Below are 17053 nucleotides of genomic sequence, written 5' to 3'. Positions count from 1 at the left end.
TCCAGGGTGGATGGGCTGGTGAGCTGCTCGGGTTTCCACCTGCGCCACACAGGCCTGTCCATGGGTCCCCTGCAGGGGACAGCGAGGACAGCCTGTGGTGTGGCGCTGGAGGTGACAGGAGCCTGTGAGCCCAGCAGCCACCCACGTGGTGGAGTCGGAGCCTCTTCTCATTGGTGCCACCTGCAGAGACAGGAAAGGAGCGCCTGGCCACTTAGAAGGACACCAGACAGTGATACAGCGACCGGTATAAATGTCAGCAGGGAGGGCTGGAGGCAGCCAGGGAGGACAAAACACTGCGGGTCTGGAGGAGCCGCCTCCCGAGATGGAGAAGTTCAAGGCTGCCATGCTGCTGGGGAGTGTGGGTGATGCGCTCGGCTACAGGAACGTCTGCGGGGAGAGCAGTGCTTTAGGCTCTGTCCAGGAGGAGCTGCAGAAGGCCGGAGGACTGGACCACCTCGTGCTGTCTCCAGGGAAGTGGCCAGTGAGTGACAACACCATCATGCACATGGCGACTGCCAAGGCCCTCACCACAGGTCGGCTCCCTGCTGCCTTGCTAGCTTGCTGGGGGGCAGGGGGCGGCTGCTCAGGTTCACAGTAAGCGGAAAGCCTTGGAGGCACACTTGTGAGTCGTGTTATCTGATGCCACTGCCGAAGTGGCAATTTAATACGTGCACTGCCCCTCAACAAATCAGGCGGGTAGCAGGTCACGTTTCTCCTGCAGTGGCTCTTTGAGGGGTGGTATTACTTTCTTTGTAGATAATGAAGGTTCATCTTGGAAGCCCAGCTGGCACTTGCAGAGTACAAGCCAGGCCCATGCTGTGGAGCTAGGCAGTCTCTTGTTCAGCCGTTTGTAGGTAGCTGGCCACCATGGGCTAAGTTGCTTGTGCTGAGTTTATTGCAGAACACAAAATGTGAGCCACTCTGAAGTCTAAAGATGATAATGTTTGGGCCTCGCATCTCCATTCCCTTGAACCACACTGTGTGAGGCACAGTGTGTGATGGTCCGGTGCCACGGGTGGGAAAGGTTACTGATAGTCAAGAGACAGAGAAAAGTTAAGTGTTAGTAAACTGATGCACTGCGAGTAGCAGCAGGAGAGGCCAAAAGCTCCTGTGAGAGTTGAGGTTTCTCTGTTTGAATTTAACATGAGGAGGGGCCTGGAAATGTCATCCCAGGGACACTGGCGTCAGGTTACAGCTGTCCTGTTGTCCCTCCATATCAGTTCTAAGCACAGCAGGCCTTGTTGGAAGACTCGTGTTTTGTTCCACAGAGTCCAGTGCCCTCAGCATTGTTAAGAACACTACTTCTGGGTAACATTCACTGGCGATGTGTGAAGATGTGTGAGAGGTGTCAGCGGTTGTGGTTCAGGATGTGTTTAGACTTGAAGGGACTTCGGATACAGTATTGGGCTAGGGAGAAAGACGTGACAAGATATTCTCTAAGGCCATCTGGTGATGTCCGCATCGTTGGTGTGTATAGCTCACACGAAATCGGGAGGAAAGTTAAAGATCTGCTGTAGACTCAGTCGGCTGCACTGTGGCCTTTAAAGAAACAGTGGTAAGATAACCACCACTCCCGACAAATTGAGGTCGAAATATCTGCCAGAATGGTTCAGCTTGGACACATGTTCTAAGGAAGTGCTGCAAGTTTGGATATGGGGAATCATTTCTTAAACTATTCTGTAAGGAGCAGGTTGATCTTAGGATCAACAAGGGTTTGCATGAATTTCAGAGAAACAGTTGGTTCATGAATGCATGTTCATGAACACCGTTTTCCTGCGCATCATGTCTGCAAAATTAAGACCTGACAGCAGCTGTTGAGTCAATGGGATTTCTCCTGCGTTCACTTCGCCATTCCATTTGTCTGCCGTGAGTGCTTGATTTAGCTCTGTGGTTGCTGTGTAGGAATGCTCTTCCCTGGTCCCTAAATAACTATGGAGCGCGCTAAAACATGTCGATAAGATAGGCTGTCACAGCTTGTTAAGGTGGTGAGGCACACACTTATGAAACCCGAATATTTCCTGCTTCTGTGGTCATTGTGTAGGAATGCCCTTGACTGGTCCCAAAATAACTAGGGAGAGCACGGAAGCCTGTGGATGAGATGAGGCATCACGGCTGCTGGAGCAGTGGAGCTCCTGCACCTTTGTGGACAGCGGTACAAAAGCAGCATCCTGAGCTCAAAGCCACCCCACCTCCCACTAAACCCTGCTGGTGGCACATCTTTGGAAACAGCTGCTTCATGCTCCCTATACTATCAGTGCTTGCTCCCGAAGCCTGTTCTGTCTGATGTCCCATGCGCACACCACGGAGCCACACAGAGGTCCCTTCACGTGGCTGGCTGTGGTGGCATGGTGGTGGCAGCCATACTGTGTCTGGCCGTGTGGTCACCCTGCAAAGCGCTGGCCCTGGTGGGGGGTGGCCAGTGAGGAGACATGCCACCTGAAACTGGCTCAGCAGGACACTTGGAGCACCTGTCACCTTCGTTTTCAGGGAGGAAGTGGATTGCTTGCCAGTGGTGACAGTGGCCAGAATGAAGGCGGGTGGTCAGGGGGTGATGGGCCCTGCCTTGGCCTCTCAGAAGTGAGTCGTGAGAGAATAATGGCAGGCGTGCCCCTTTGTCGATTGATGGCTACTTCAGAAACTAAACCAAGCATATTCTTTTCAATTCTAAATTTCAAAGTTGAAATCTCTAAATTTAGTTTTTGCACAGCTCAATATTTTCTTGAAGTGACAAAATGTAGCACGTTACAGGGGTCTTGGAGCCACATTAATGACAGTAGACGAACTGCCCAAGGCTCCTGGGTGCCAGCCTGTCCTGCCTGAGGACCCCAGGGAATGGGGCACACTGGAGAGAATCAGGACAGCTCTTTCGGCCCCTAAGACTGTGTGAGGAAGAGGACACAAGGAGAGGGGGGCACTGGGAGGATCAGGACAGTGTCCTGCGGCTCCTAGCTCCACAGCAGCGCGACGTGGAAGTTGACTGGTCTTACATGTCTGGCATATGGCGGCTGCGCGCCGTGGCTGGGGACCAGGCTTTGTAAGGTGGAGTAACAGTCCATTCCTTGTCCCTGAGTGTCCTTGGCCTGTGTGGTCTCGGAGTGCATAGCATGTTCCTTGATTTTCATTACCAAGGCAGAGCACAGAGGGAAACGTGAGGTCCTTTTGTCTCCAGGGAAGCTGTGCCTGATGTTTGGCTTTTCTCCGTCAGAACGGTGGCTCAGTGCCGGCCCACTGTGGGGAAGGAGGTACACGGAGTGGAACAGCTGCCCTACCACATAGAGCAGCCCAGGAATCTGCAGCTGGAGAACATATTTCTAGTCAGATTCTAACCTGAAAAGTCAAGGCTCTTCATGTCACTGTATTTATGGACTTTGTTTGTTTGTTGTTTTAGAAAGTTCAGCTTTAGTTACGTACTGGGATTTCCTGGTATCTGATTCCAGAATAAAGAACTTGGAGGGGCAGGTGAGCAGGCAGGTTGAGGGAGGTAGGCCTTTTGTAAGCTGACCCCAGTGGCAGGAGAGCTACATAAGCTGGGCTTCCAGGCAGCCTGGACGCCCTGGCCCCACCTCAGCACACTCCTGTTTGGACAGGTGTGGCCCTCTTGCCCTGGGGTGGGCATTTACTCTGCCCCCTCTCTCCTGCCCCCCTCAGGGCTGGTGAGATCGGTGGACAGTGGAGTCTACACCCAGGGATCCAACTGTCCATGGGGCTCTACCTGCCAGGCCAGGTCCAGATTGTCCTCCTAGTTCCCATCCTAGGCCTCATGCCCCATGGAGAAGACTGTCAGTGCTGTCCCTTCCTCGTAGGAGGCTCTACTCCTATTTCTGGAGCCCTGGCTCCTATGCCCTGAGCTGGGCTTTCTGTCTGCAGCTTTCCCAAGATGGACACCTGCCCTCATCATTTCCACCCTCCTCTGTTCCTACCCCCACACCCCAAGACAGGGCAGGCATTGTAAAAAACAAGGGCAGAGGCTGCCTCCCAGAGGGCATGAGACTCCCTGAGTGAAGTCGTGCTGCTGGCTGTCACAAGTACTGTGGACAATACCATCCTCCCCCTCTGCAGCCCCAAGCTCTCCCCTGCACAGCTGTTTTTGGGGTGGCCATGCCCATGGATTCCAGTGTCAGTGGTGTGTGCTGTCCCAAGCTGTGGACCAATGTCCTGGCCAGAGAGCTCTTCCTGCAGGAAGACATCACCTCCCTGAGCCTTTTCTAAGGAAAAAAAAAAAAATGACAAATTAGGACCCAGTGTGGGAGGTTCAAATTTGGCCCCCTCCAATGCAGCAGTCCAGGCACAGTGTAGGCCTTGGGCAGGTGTGTCCTCATGGGCTGGCTTCTCGTCCCCCATGCCCATAATCCTGGGTGTGTCTTCCTGTACTTATCCCCAGATTGTGCCTCGCAGGATGGGGACACAACTTGGGCAGAGCAGCTCTGCAGGGCCCCTGGCTTCCTTGAAGCCAGCAGTGTTGGGTGCTGGAGATAGGCAAGGCCCGTCCTCCATCCCACCCAAGCCAGGGCAGCCAGGCTCAGCACAGTTGCCCTGACATGGACAAAGCCATCAGTGCTCATGTCTCCAGACTGTCACGTGGGACAGGACATGCATGCAGACACCTTCTGTGTCCAGCATCTAAGAGGTCTGAAGGGAGTTGTTGGCCAGGCCTGTGCTACAGACAGAGCTGCTATCCACACTGACACCTGTTCCCCTCTCTATTCCTCTCTCCCTCAGACTACTGGTGCCTGGATGACCTATACCGCGAGATGGTGAGGTGCTACGTAGAGACCGTTGAGAAGCTTCCAGAGCACAGGCCTGACCCTGCCACCGTGCAGGGCTGCTCACAGCTGAAGCCAGACAACTACCTGCTGGCCTGGCACACACCCTTCAGTGAAAAGGGTCAGGAGCCCATCCTATCCTCAGAGCTGGGCACCTGTCCACACAGCACCCGGCTTCCCTCCATCCTTGGGTCACTTTCAAGAACTGTTTCCATGTGGAGCTGTGTTGGGGTGAGGGGGTTGCAGTGGAGGCAGCTGGCCCTGTCTTGTGCTTCCTTAGAATGAGTGGGGCTGGCAGCTGCAATCCGGGCCAAGTGGTCCGTGCTGCTGGTGATCCACCCTCAAAATGGCCTTGGCCAGGGCTGTCTCTGAGAGGGGCTTACAAGAGTGGCAGAGACACTGGTAGGATAGGCCAGCTGCTCTGGCAGCCCAAGAAGTTCAGAGGGAAAGTTATAGGCAAGCTGGAGGGGAGGCCAGGACAGGTGGAGACTGCAACCGACCTTGATGGCTCTAGACATCTCCACGTGGTACAGGAGCACACAGGGCTGGGCAGTTGGATCACAGGTGAAAGGCCCTCTGCTCCCCTCAGCCTCCTCCAGGAGTCTCGGGACCCACGAGGATGATGCTCTGAAGTGATGAGCAGAGACAAGTGCCCAAGGATGTACTCTGCACTGTGTGTGAGCAGTTCCCACATGGAGCTCAGGCTCCCCTGTGGAGAGGGAGGTGAATCTGCTGCATTGCACGATGCTATTCTCACTGTCATTGGAAAGATGAAGGCTGTGTGCTGGGATGTGAAAAGCCCTCTGCACAGACTGGGGAAAAAAGCAGTGTGGCTGGCCCCACCCTGCTGTGTTCACAGGCTGTGCATGGAGAGAGTTCACAATAAATCCAACCATATCAATAATGGTAACAATGTAAAGGATTTGAAGACCCCAAACAATGGCCCAGGGGTCAGGCTGGACTGAAAATCAAGTCCCCACTGTGTGCTGCCTACAGGAAACACTCCTTGGTAAATGGGCGGCAGAAAGATGGGAAGGGTGCACATGCCAGTGCTGTCCAAGAAAGCTACATTCCGGGGTGGCCCAGGTGGGATGTGTGCCTAGCTAGCAGAGGCCCCAGTTCCACCCCCAGGCAATGCCAGCAAACAAGCAAAAGCCAGAGTAACTGTATTAATGTCACAGTAAATTTTGAAGCAAAGAATATTGCCAGGAATAGAGAAGGCAGTGTCACTATGATACAGGGTGGGTGGTCATGGCGTTCACTGGGGCACATAATACACCAACATCCTTATGTGGCACACACGCCTGTAATCCCAGCACATGGGAGGCTGAGGCAGGAGGATCAACATTAGTTCAAAGCCAGCCTGGGCTACATAGTGAGTTAAGGCCAGCCTGAACTACAAAGCAGGACACTGTCTCAAAAAAAAAGGTAGAAACATCAGAGGAAAATAAACCCAGGGAAGAAGAAGAGCTAATAGAGACCAAAAGCAAAAGATAAAACAGTGAAATCAAAAGCTGGTTCTTCAAGAAGTTCAGAAAAAAGATAATCCCCAGTTGTGCTAGGTGGGCACATCTATCATTCCTGGCTCCTCAGGAGGCTGAGGCAGCAGGATCATAAGTTTAAGGCCAGCCTGGGCAGAGTAATAAAACCCTGTCTCAAAATAAAGAGATAAAAGACGGGCCGGCTATGTAGCTCAGTGGCACTGCACCTTCCTTAAGTGCAAGGTCCTGGGTTCCACCCCCAGTACCAAAAATAATAAGAGGTCTGGGGGTGTAGGTCAGTGAGAAGGCCTAGGCTCAATCCCTAGTACTGAAAGAAGAATTGATCTCCTCTAGCCAAACAATACAAAAGATGATGGGTCACCCCTGCCAACCATGAAGGAAAGGCCAGTGCGGCTGCAGAAATGAGGGGTAAAGAGGGAAGCTTCACACCACAGAGTCTAACCGCAGGGGACATGGACAGAGCCCTTGAAGGACACAAGCCTCCAAAGCTCCCTCTGGAGAAGGGGCGGCCCGAATAGCTTGTCTTACAGAGAACCATGGAGAAGACTGCATGGGACCCTACCTAATAGTCATGGGAGAGACTACAGCTGTGTGCACGGCTCCTCCAGCAAGTCGGAGCCATTCTGAGCCTGTTTCTAGCTTCCCACGCGAGATGGACCAGATTTGTTCTGTTCCCGCCTCACTGTACTGCCTCAGAGACTCCAAGGAGCTCAGAGGAGTGGAATGGGGACAAAGGTCCCAATGGAGAGGTCTGAGAAGGGCTTGGGGCCATCCGAGCAGACCACAGGCCACCCGTCCACAACAGACAGAAGGCTCAGACACTTTCCCAAAGACCATGTGAGGTGTCGGCAGCCACAGAAACCGCTCAGCAAGGAACCACTCCTGAACAGGCACGGAGAGAAGAAAGCATAGGGCTGCGCAAAGATCCAGTCACCAGGACCTGCTCCCCCGACAGCTGTAGGCCCCCACTGGAGCATCCAGCTGCCCATCTGAGGTGAACTGATGACCGACATGCAGTGTCTGTGCTGTCCGGCAGCAGAAGGTAAACCGGGTACAATTACAGGACACATCTCAAGGCACTTAGGCTGACTGAAAGAAGCCAAACACCATCTCACAGGGTTGCTAAGAAGTGCAGAGCCCTTGAGTCCAGGTGCGAGCACAGGAGCGAGCTGCAGGCAGGTGTCCTCTGAGCCTTGGTGCCAGCTTGGGGCTGTGCCATTCACTGTGTGCCAACTACAACTCAATGAAGCTGTCATTAAAGGGATAATGCCTATCTGGGTGAGAGCAAGCTGTGGCTACAACCCTACTTCTGTGTTCCCAAGGAGGAGCCCATCAAAAGTCCATTTTTAGTGGCTGCATAACCTTACGACAACAGTGGAACCTCCCTTCCATGTGACAGTTTGCCAGTGTCCCCTTGTTTAATGACCTTCTGATGAACATGTATCACATAAGTTTTTGTGCTTCAGAAGTTACTTGTGAATGCCAACTGCTGGGGCATTCGTGGGATACAATCTGAATCTGGGTGCTCCTTCACAGGCTCGGGGTTTGGAGCAGCCACCAAAGCCATGTGCATCGGCATGCGGTACTGGAAGCCAGCGCGGCTGGAGACCCTAGTGGAGGTCAGCATCGAGTGTGGCCGGATGACCCACAACCACCCCACAGGTGAGGCGCCCCTGGGGCCTTCTCTCCCCTACAGTGCAGGACCCCAGCCCAGCCCAGCCCAGAGCTGGGCTATTTCCCAACCTTCAGCTTTCCATGATGCTGAAGAGTCTCACAGGTTCCAAAACCTTCCCTGTCAGAGCACGAGGGAGGAGAGGCATGGGCTGTGGCCCTGATGTGGGGCTCCAGGCTGAGTCAGGCACGGTGGAGCCATTACCTCGGCGGCCCAGCTGCACCTCAGTCTCCCCACCTGTGCCGGGTGACAGTGACAATGGCAGACACACCGACCAGTGAGCTGAGTCTCCCACGTGGTCCCAGGGCAAGGCCAGTGCTGTGGGATTTCTCCACCACTGTGTGAGCATCACCCAGAGGGACATAGGACATGAGGACCATGGAGGGCAGGTGGCAGCCACCCAGCACCTGGCCCTGGGAGGTGACAGGAGGCATGAGGAGGTGTGGGTTGGCTCCCTCCCCGTCAGCCTTCGAATGCAGAAGCCTCCAAGGTCACCTTTCCAGAGTTGGTGTAGCCAAACTCACTCATGCATCCCCCAGATAGTGCCCTGAGCAAGGGCAAAGGCTGTGTGACATTTGCCAGGCAGATACTGGGGGCCGTGACCCACACCAGGAGTGCCAGGCCTGCATTCGCTGTCCTTAGCTTCTGACTCAGCCTGTGGGCAAAATCTGGTGCCTGGAAAGGAGTTCTTGTGGGGCCCCTGCTGACTGATGGGCTCAATCAGAAGTAAATCCAAAATCAAACCTTCAACTGCAGAAATGCCAGGGTTTAAAGCACCAGCAGGAACACAGGCACCTGCTTCTCCCGACTTGCCAGCATGTCTCCACTCAGTCTTGAATACCCCTTCACACTTGCTAGTACCAGGGTTCATCCACTCGGGCAGGGCCTGAGGGATCAGACTTGGAGATGCTCCCACCCTGCTCCCCTTTCCACTGTGAGCCACCTTGGCAGCAGGCGCCACCAGTCTGTGTCCCTGAGGGGCCACTCTGGCCAGCTGGGCACAGCTGGGCTGCTCAGCCTGAAGCCGTTGTGGGCATCGGTCTCGTGGGCAACTGTTCTTCACAGAACAGCTGTGTTAAGCGGCTGTCCAGTCCTTGCCTGATGAGGTCCAGTGCAGAGCTGACCCCGCGCTGCCCTGTACCCAGGGCAGGTGACAGCTGTCCCTCCCTCACACCCAGGCTTCCTCGGGTCCCTGTGCACAGCCCTGTTTGCGTCCTATGCGGTGCAAGGAAAGCCACTGGTGCAGTGGGGGAGAGACATGCTGAGGGCCATCCCACTGGCTGAGGAGTACTGCAAGAGGACCATCCGGCACGTGGCAGGTGAGCAGAGCTGGCCCAGAGACAGGTGACTTGCTCACCTGGCAGCGGTTGCCTGTCCCAAGCAGCACCAGCAAGCGTGGAGGAGCTGGTTCCTGCCTGGGTCTCACACTGACCCAGGGCAAGAGGGAGCTGTGTCCTGCAGGGAAGGGGGACCCACCTGCACCCTGAGCACCCCGGCCTGGAGGTGTGCATGTCCCTGCCACATGCCCGCCATGGGCATCTGGTCCCCACTCACCGAAAGCCTGACACCCATGCCAGTGATGTATTACCAGCTGGTCAGTGAGAGATCCCAGGAGTCCTCTCAGTCAATGCTGGAGAGTGGGTGTTGGTTGGCCCTGCTGAGGGGAGCTAGCCGCGGGGCCACAGGTCAGGGCCAGGACCCCAGGGTGTTCCCCAAAGCCGATGCTTCTGGAAAGTTCTTTTACCTTCCAGAGGAGGGGCCTCTGGCTCCAGCAGAGACGCCCCAGGATATTCTTCTGTGTTGAGGTCGCCTGCCTAGTGTCCTGGTGGAGAGGAGAGAAGCGGGAGGCTGGGGTCTGTCACGCCAGCCTGAGGCAGAAGCCTCGAGACCAAAGCTGAGAATCACCTGAGTGTCCCCTTTGAGGGACAGCCTTCAGGAACAGCTTTACGAGGACCCACCTGCTTGTCGTGTACCTGGTCACGGCCCTGGAGGACACTGGGCCCGTGGTGATACCAGCCTGTCTCAGGACTGCCCCCTCCCCTGGGCCGGCCACATGAGCCCCACTGCAGGGCACATCCCCAGCACCGGCTTTGTGTACTTGGTCTGGTTTAAGTCTCTGTTGCCTGGTCCATCTTTCCCACGAGCATGGCAGGGTACAGCAAAGCTGGGACCTTCCAGTGTTGTTCAGTGGGGGCTGTGTGGAGGGGAGCAGGTGCCATCTGCAAAGACACATGACCCAGCACCCTGAAATAGGCCATTGTCCTCAGTATTTCCTGTGGGGCAATCCAGGCTTCATGAGGATGGAGCCCACTGGCCAGGTGACCTGGGGACCGTCCCCTGTTTTGGGGGACTGAAGTGTACACCAGGTGGGGATAGCTTTGATGGTTCTGTTTGGTGTCAGATTTGTTACCTGGAGTCCTCAGTTCTCCGACAGTTACATGCAGCCCTTACATCCAGAGGAGCATGGCCTGACACCCTTGGGACACCTTCCCCTGGGCCATTCCTGGTCCCCAGGACAGAAAGGAGCCAGAGCCCAGGCTTTGTACAGCTGTTGGCAGAGCCATCTGACCACAGCCGGATTCCAGGGTGCTATGTGCCCACACTGCATGTCCCAGGCCAGGCATGACCCCAGTGCATGGCACAGTTGACTGTGAAAGCCCCGTGCAACTAGAGACCACTTTGGCCCCTCTCCATGTTGTCCCAGCTCTGATTCTGTCTGCAGTTGTGTCCTTTGTGTCTAGCCTGATGGCTCAGAAGCTCTGGAAGGGCACCATATGCTGTGTCTTCCTCACCACCCGGGCCACCAGGGTTTGCCACTTGTTTCTGGGGCTTGGGTAGTAGCTACTAACTAAGAACATGGGACCTCCTGTCCCTGCTGTGGAGGCACCATATATAAATTAGTGAAAACACTCAGTCTTTCTATGCAGAGGCGCTGGATCACTGCAGCCCTCTCTGTTCAGCTCTGGGCCGGACCCACTGTCACCTCCACCTTCCTTCCACCTGCCATCCAGGGCAGCCACCTGGGGTGGGTCCTGTTTCTGGCCATGTCCCCTGGGCACACCCCTCGTCCTCCCCACACTACCTACAGAATGGCTCCAGCCACCCTCCTGTGCTTGTGTCTAGAGTACCAGGAACATTGGTTTTACTTTGAAGCTAAATGGCAGTTCTATCTGGAGGAGAGAAAAATCAGTGACGACACAGAAAACAGAGCTCACTTTCCTGACAACTACAGCAATGCAGAGGAGTGGGACAAGGTGTGTGGCACCCATCATGGGACCGCATGGTCAGCAGGCAGAGTGGGTGGACACACAGACAAACGGACACAGTCATGGGGGGTGGGGGGTCAGGGGTGCTGGTATTCGTGCCACTTTCTCCTGAGGAGCTGCATCCCGGGTGAGGAGAAGGGATGGAGGGAGGGACAGATGGTTGGATAGAGGGTGGACAGATGGACAGATGGATGGATGGCAGCTGCAGAGGGATCCAGGACCTTGGGCTGTCTGCACCAATGTGTTCTGCTTGGGCCGTGCCCCTGACCCATGCGTTCCCCAGACTTATAAGAAGTGGAGCTCAGAAGGCCGAGGGGGACGCCGGGGCCATGACGCACCCATGATCGCCTACGATGCCCTCCTTGCAGCAGGGAACAGCTGGGCTGAGCTGTGCCTCCGGGCCATGTTCCACAAAGGTGAGGTGATCTCCATCCCAGGGCCCCCAAGACAGGGAGGGCAGCCTCACCCAGCAATTCTGCGAGGCTCTCCTATACCTGCCACCTTTGGGCACCCAGCACCTCAAGCCCCACGGAACTTCAGATCCCACCAGTCACCGCTGCGGGGAGCACCTGGTGCTTGGTGACAACACTCCTGTGCCTTGGCACTGCTAGTTCCAGAGTGGCCACTTCCCTTGAAGCCACCTCTCACACTTGGGGTTCTGGGTGGGGTGCTTGGCTTCCAAGCTGATTTTCTCCTGGTGGTGCCCATCCGTGGGGGACTAAGTGTGAAGCCAGGACGGGGTGGGATGGGCACTCAGTGCTGATGTCTAGGCACACAGTTTCTCCCGCAGGAAGAGGACCCTGGGCAGAGGGGAGTGGGTGAGGAGCTCCATGGAGCCAGAGGCTGCATGTAGGAGGGAGGGTGAGCACAGGGTGGGGCCATGTGGGTTGGGCAGGGGGAGAGTCGGGCCAGGAGAGGAGGGGCTGGGTACACAGCTGACAGAGCCAGAGGGAGCCGCACAGGCACCTCCGCAACCCTCCTCCCGAACCCAGCTGGGCTATCAGTGCATCTGTGCACGGGTGTGAGTGTGTGCGTGTGCACGTACATGTGAGTGTGACCGGTGTGGGCTTGACTGGGTGTGAATTGGCTGTATGGGAGAGAGTTGAGAGTGTGGCTGAGTGCAGCTGTGCATGTGTGAGTTTAGTGCAGTGTCTGGGTGTGTCTGATGTGTGCGCATGAGAGTTTCTGCGTGGGCGTGAGTGTGTGTGCGTCACAGTGTGTACAACACATCAGTGCAGGTGTGGGTTGGCTTGCTACCAGGCAGGCATCTTCCGTCTTGGTCTTGCCCTGTCCTGCTGTGCCCCTGCCCCGGTGGAAGGGACCCTGCGTCCCGGCCCAACTAGAGTGGGGTGCTGGGGGTCCCGGCAGCTCAAGCCCCGTCCACCTGTGTCTGCATTGCAGGTGAGAGCGGCGCCACAGGGACGATTGCTGGCTGCCTGTTTGGGCTGCTGCATGGCCTGGACGCTGTCCCCCGGGGCCTGTACCAGGAGCTGGAGCACAGGGCCAGGCTGGAGGAGCTGGGCGCCACCCTGCACCACCTGTCCACGGAGGAGAAGTAAAGCGCATGTGTGGCCCAAACGGGCGCCCTGGGGTACACACACACACACACACACACACACACACACACACACACGAACCTCCCCTGCCCTGGGGTGGGGAGGCATTGCGCTGTAACCATATGTTAACGCCCCTTCTGAGCACCTCATGCTAGATGAAATACGTTGTCCTATGAGAATATTTTTTCCTGACCTCAGAGGAGCCTAGAGCTTTTTTGATTTTACTCTGGACCTGCTAAGCTTGCGCCTGCAAATACAGCTTAAGAGTCATCTCGTGGATGGTGGTGTATCTTATTCTGTTGCTAGACTAGTGACTGCTACCTGTTCTCACTCCAACAATGCTGACTGCAGTGCTGCCTCCGAGCACCTGCTCACTCCACCTCCTCTTTGTGGGTCTGGAAAGCTGACGCATCTGCTACCCCCTAACGTTGGACGCCTGTCCACATGCGGAGATTCCCACCCCACCTGCCTTTGGGCAGCAGGCTTTTAGCTGCGCTACAGCGCTGGAACCAGCCTGGGAAAAACTCTTGGAGAAGGCCCGGAACAAAGGTCTCCTGGCACTGCCTCCCTGTCCCCTTGGTCCTCGTGTCACACTGCACTGAGGGTGGCCTGCAGGCTTCCCGGGAGGCACAGGTGGTCTGATTGCCCGAATGGCTTTGGCTGTCTGCTGTGCTGGGCATGAGGCTGTAGCGTCATCGTTCTGTCCCACAAGGTCTACTCTACTCAGAGCTTCGGGCAGATGTGCGCATGGATTTGCTGAGGATGTTCATGGAGGCCAGGCCTCTCCTCCTGTGGGCCTCGCTTCTGGCACAGCTCCCCAGGTGGCTGTGGGCAGCACAGCAAAGGCATTGTCTCCCGGTCCAGTGTGTTGGGGTCTGAGTGGCACATACTGCTCCCCTTTTCCCTCCTTGCCTGGGTGGAGAGGAAGGGGCGCCCCAGGCCAAGAAGCTGCGCTCCAGGGGGCGCCCTGTCCCTGCTGCAGGGTGAGGCGGAGCTGTGTGGACAGACTCAAGGGTTCCTCACTGAGCCAATCAGATAGCAAGCTGCTTTCAGCCAGCACTGGAGGCAGGCGTGGGCAAGGCCCACACTGTGACACCCGAGGGAGAAGGGGACTGGGAGTTGTGTTTTAGGAAAAGAACCTGAGGGGGTATACTGGAGGAGCTCCGGATGTGCAGCCTGCAGGGCCCTTGGGTCCTCAGGCCTCCTCCTTCCTCAGCTGGTCCTCAGCGCCCGCTGCCCCGGTGTGACTGTAATCTGTACTCAGCACTTGATGGAGCTTTGTTTCTCTCTGTGTGTGTGGCCATGGGGATTGAACCCAGAGGGGCTCTACCATGAGCTATGTCGCACCTTTTTAAATTTTCCATGCTCATATAAGGTCTCACCAAGTTGCCAGAGCCTCAAACTTGGGATTCTCCTGCCTCAGGTGGAATTACAGTTGCGCACTGCTGTGTCTGGCTTGTTTCCATTTCTTGAACAACAATTTTAAACGTCCGATTTTTGTGGTTACCTTTGATGCTACTTTCTCATCTCTTCTGAAAAAAATCAGTTTCTCCCAACAGTGATTCTACACTGCTGGGATGTGGGGGCTTTTTTCTCTGATTTTCTGAAATTGTGGTGCATCCTATATTTTGTTGTGCTCTGTAGTTTAATTAGTGGAGTTCTTCTTTCCCTAAGACCTAAGAAACAGTGTGTATCTATGAGCAGGAGAGGTGTGGCTGTCCCAGGACATTTCTGACCACAGGGCCACTCATGAGTGCCAGGGTTAGGGACAGCACCTCTCCCTTGTAGGGGACACACCAGAGGGTGCAGGCAGGTGTGTGTCGCAGATATGGCCGCCACCCTGATCTCTGGTTGAATCCACCTCAGACTCCTTTCTCAGGGGCCTGGGAATGCAGAGCTGAAGCTGGGACTTGGGACCCAGGGCTCAGGTTGCTGGCAAAGGCGTCCCAGGAGAGAGCTGGCCCACTTGTGCCCTCGGACAAATGCACAGGTCCTGTTAGAGAGCCAGCAGTGTGGGCAGAGGATGGGCAGGGAGACACAGGTCTTTGGGCTTCATGCTGTTGATGAGTTTATTTCCCAAACTGGATGGCTGAGAGATCTTTCGTGTGTACTTAATGTCATTTTTCAGGGTTTTGCTCTCTGAAAGCTAGATGAGAGGTAGGTTTGGATACGTGGTCCTTCTGACATTGGCGGGAGCAGATTGTGGAGGCGAAATGACTGGACATTCAAGAGAAGCTCTGAAAAAGACACTAAAAATCTGGACAGGGCAGAGCTTGCAATCCAAGCTGCTCAGGAGGCTGAGGCAAGAAGATCTCTGTTTCAAGGCCAATCTGGGCAATTTAATGAGACCCTGTGTAAAAAAAGACACTGATGGAATAACGGTAAAACTTAAAACACGCACTGTAATGGGGCGCAGCCCTATACCACCACAGCCTGGACTCCTGCCACCCACGGCTGGTCATGGTAACAACCTGCTCTCCTTAGCAGTTATTCCCCTAATCCATGATTCCTGTGAGGGAGGTGGGTGAGATCTCACCAGGAGCAGAGCTGCCAGACAAGGAACTTCCGCCCATGCGTGCTTCCTGCCCCTTCCCGGCTGGCAGACACAGAGCGGCCCTGGGGTTGGAAACACCGGACCCAGCCCTGCAGTGGGGGAGGCTCCTAGGTCTCCGTGCTGGCCCTGCATCCCCTGGGGACGGTCCACTCATTTCTAGGTAGCAAGTAGGAATAGACGGTGCATTCATAGGAGGGACAGGGAAGGAATCGCATGGCCGGAAGCAATGGCTCTGGAACTTTTCCATCCAGTCCCACAGCTTGGAAGCCAGCCATGGTGACAATGAGCACACAGCTGTCACGGCCACTCCTGACCTTTTGTCATCCATCCAGGGGGTAGTGCAGGTGGCCCTGGGGTCATCAGGCCTCATGTAGCTGGCCCCTCATGCCAAAGGGAGACCATTCAGGGCCACCACCTGCCTCTGCCTGGGCTCAGACGAAAGCCCTGGCAGTGACCCACCAAGTGTCCCACAGCCTTGAATGCCACCCCGACACCCTGTGTCATGGGGATCCTTGAATGCTGCATGTTACATCGTGGTTTTGCTTCCTTCCTTTTCTGTTTTCATTGTTTTCCAGTGCTTTTAAACTCATAAAAAGTCACAAAACTTGTGAGACAGCACCCTTGTCCTCCACCCCCTCACCAATGCCGATCCCAGGCCACCCCTGCCTACTGTCCTCTTCTACACACAGAGTGCACGGACACAGACACAGAGAGACGGAGAGAGACACAGACACAGAGACAGAGAGACACAGAGACACAGAGAGATGGAGGGAGACACAGACAGAGAGAAAGAGACGCATGGAGAGAGATAGAGAGACAGAGACACAGAGAGACAGACACAGGCGCACTCAGTGAGACAGGCTCAGAGAAACACAGAGACACAGTGACAGAGATACACAGAGAGAGAGAGACAGAGACACAGAGAGACAGACACAGGCGCACTCAGTGAGACGGGCTCAGAGAAACACAGAGACACAGTGACAGAGATACACAGAGAGAGACAGAGACACAGAGAGACAGACACAGGCGCACTCAGTGAGACGGGCTCAGAGAAACACAGAGACACAGTGACAGAGATACACAGAGAGAGACAGACAGAGACACAGAGAGACAAGGGCAGACGCCGATGCAGAGAGAGACAGATGCACACAGACAGACACACAGACATAGACACACAGATGAAGAGAGACAGAGACACAGAGACATGCAGGGTCACACACACTCATGCATACTGTTCAGGACCATCTGAAACTCACCTTCAGTACACATACTTTGACCATCCACGTTGCAGTGAGTTTCCTCAGTCAAGAATGTGTTCTTCTATGACCACTACATGCTGCTCACAGCCAGGAGTCTAACCGACATCCTGCTGTGACCCAGCTGACAGCACCCACTCTGCGTGACAGACTGCATTCTGCATTGTAAAATGTGTGGGGTTCCTTTTTGTCTGTTTACTTAAACCACAGACCCACCAGAGAGGCTTAGGGCCCTGGTGCTGCTGCACCCAGCCTGGGCAGTGCTGAGGGTGGTGTGAGGCTGTGGCCATCAGAGGGCCCAGAAGGCCACCTGTGAGTGCTCTGTGGACCGACTGAACCTCTGTGCCTTGAAGTGCACCCACACAGCAGCCCTCAGCCCCACAGCCTCAGGTGCTGGGCCTGGGATTGCTGACCCGCAGCCGCCTGTCTGTTTCCAGGAACCACTTGTTTGGGTCCCTGACTCAGCAGTGTGGTTCCAGCTGTT

The 17053-nt window shown here is 55.5% G+C and overlaps 1 protein-coding gene across 1 annotated transcript; it reads left to right on the top strand.

Moving 5' to 3' along the window:
• Window positions 1-9: 9 nt before the first annotated feature.
• Adprhl1 (ADP-ribosylhydrolase like 1) lies at window positions 10-13351 on the top strand. The gene is made up of 7 exons (XM_010619917.3): window positions 10-533; window positions 4720-4884; window positions 7802-7927; window positions 9116-9256; window positions 11061-11191; window positions 11487-11619; window positions 12605-13351. The coding sequence occupies exons 1-7, from the start codon at window positions 251-253 to the stop codon at window positions 12760-12762; spliced, it is 1137 nt and encodes a 378-aa protein (XP_010618219.1). The 5' UTR covers window positions 10-250; the 3' UTR covers window positions 12763-13351.
• Window positions 13352-17053: the final 3702 nt, after the last annotated feature.

Source organism: Fukomys damarensis, unplaced genomic scaffold (assembly GCF_012274545.1).
Source record: "Fukomys damarensis isolate Sample0158 unplaced genomic scaffold, DMR_v1.0_HiC HiC_scaffold_6, whole genome shotgun sequence".
Classification (NCBI taxonomy): Eukaryota; Metazoa; Chordata; class Mammalia; order Rodentia; family Bathyergidae; genus Fukomys; species Fukomys damarensis.
This window is presented reverse-complemented; position numbering and strand designations above follow the sequence as displayed.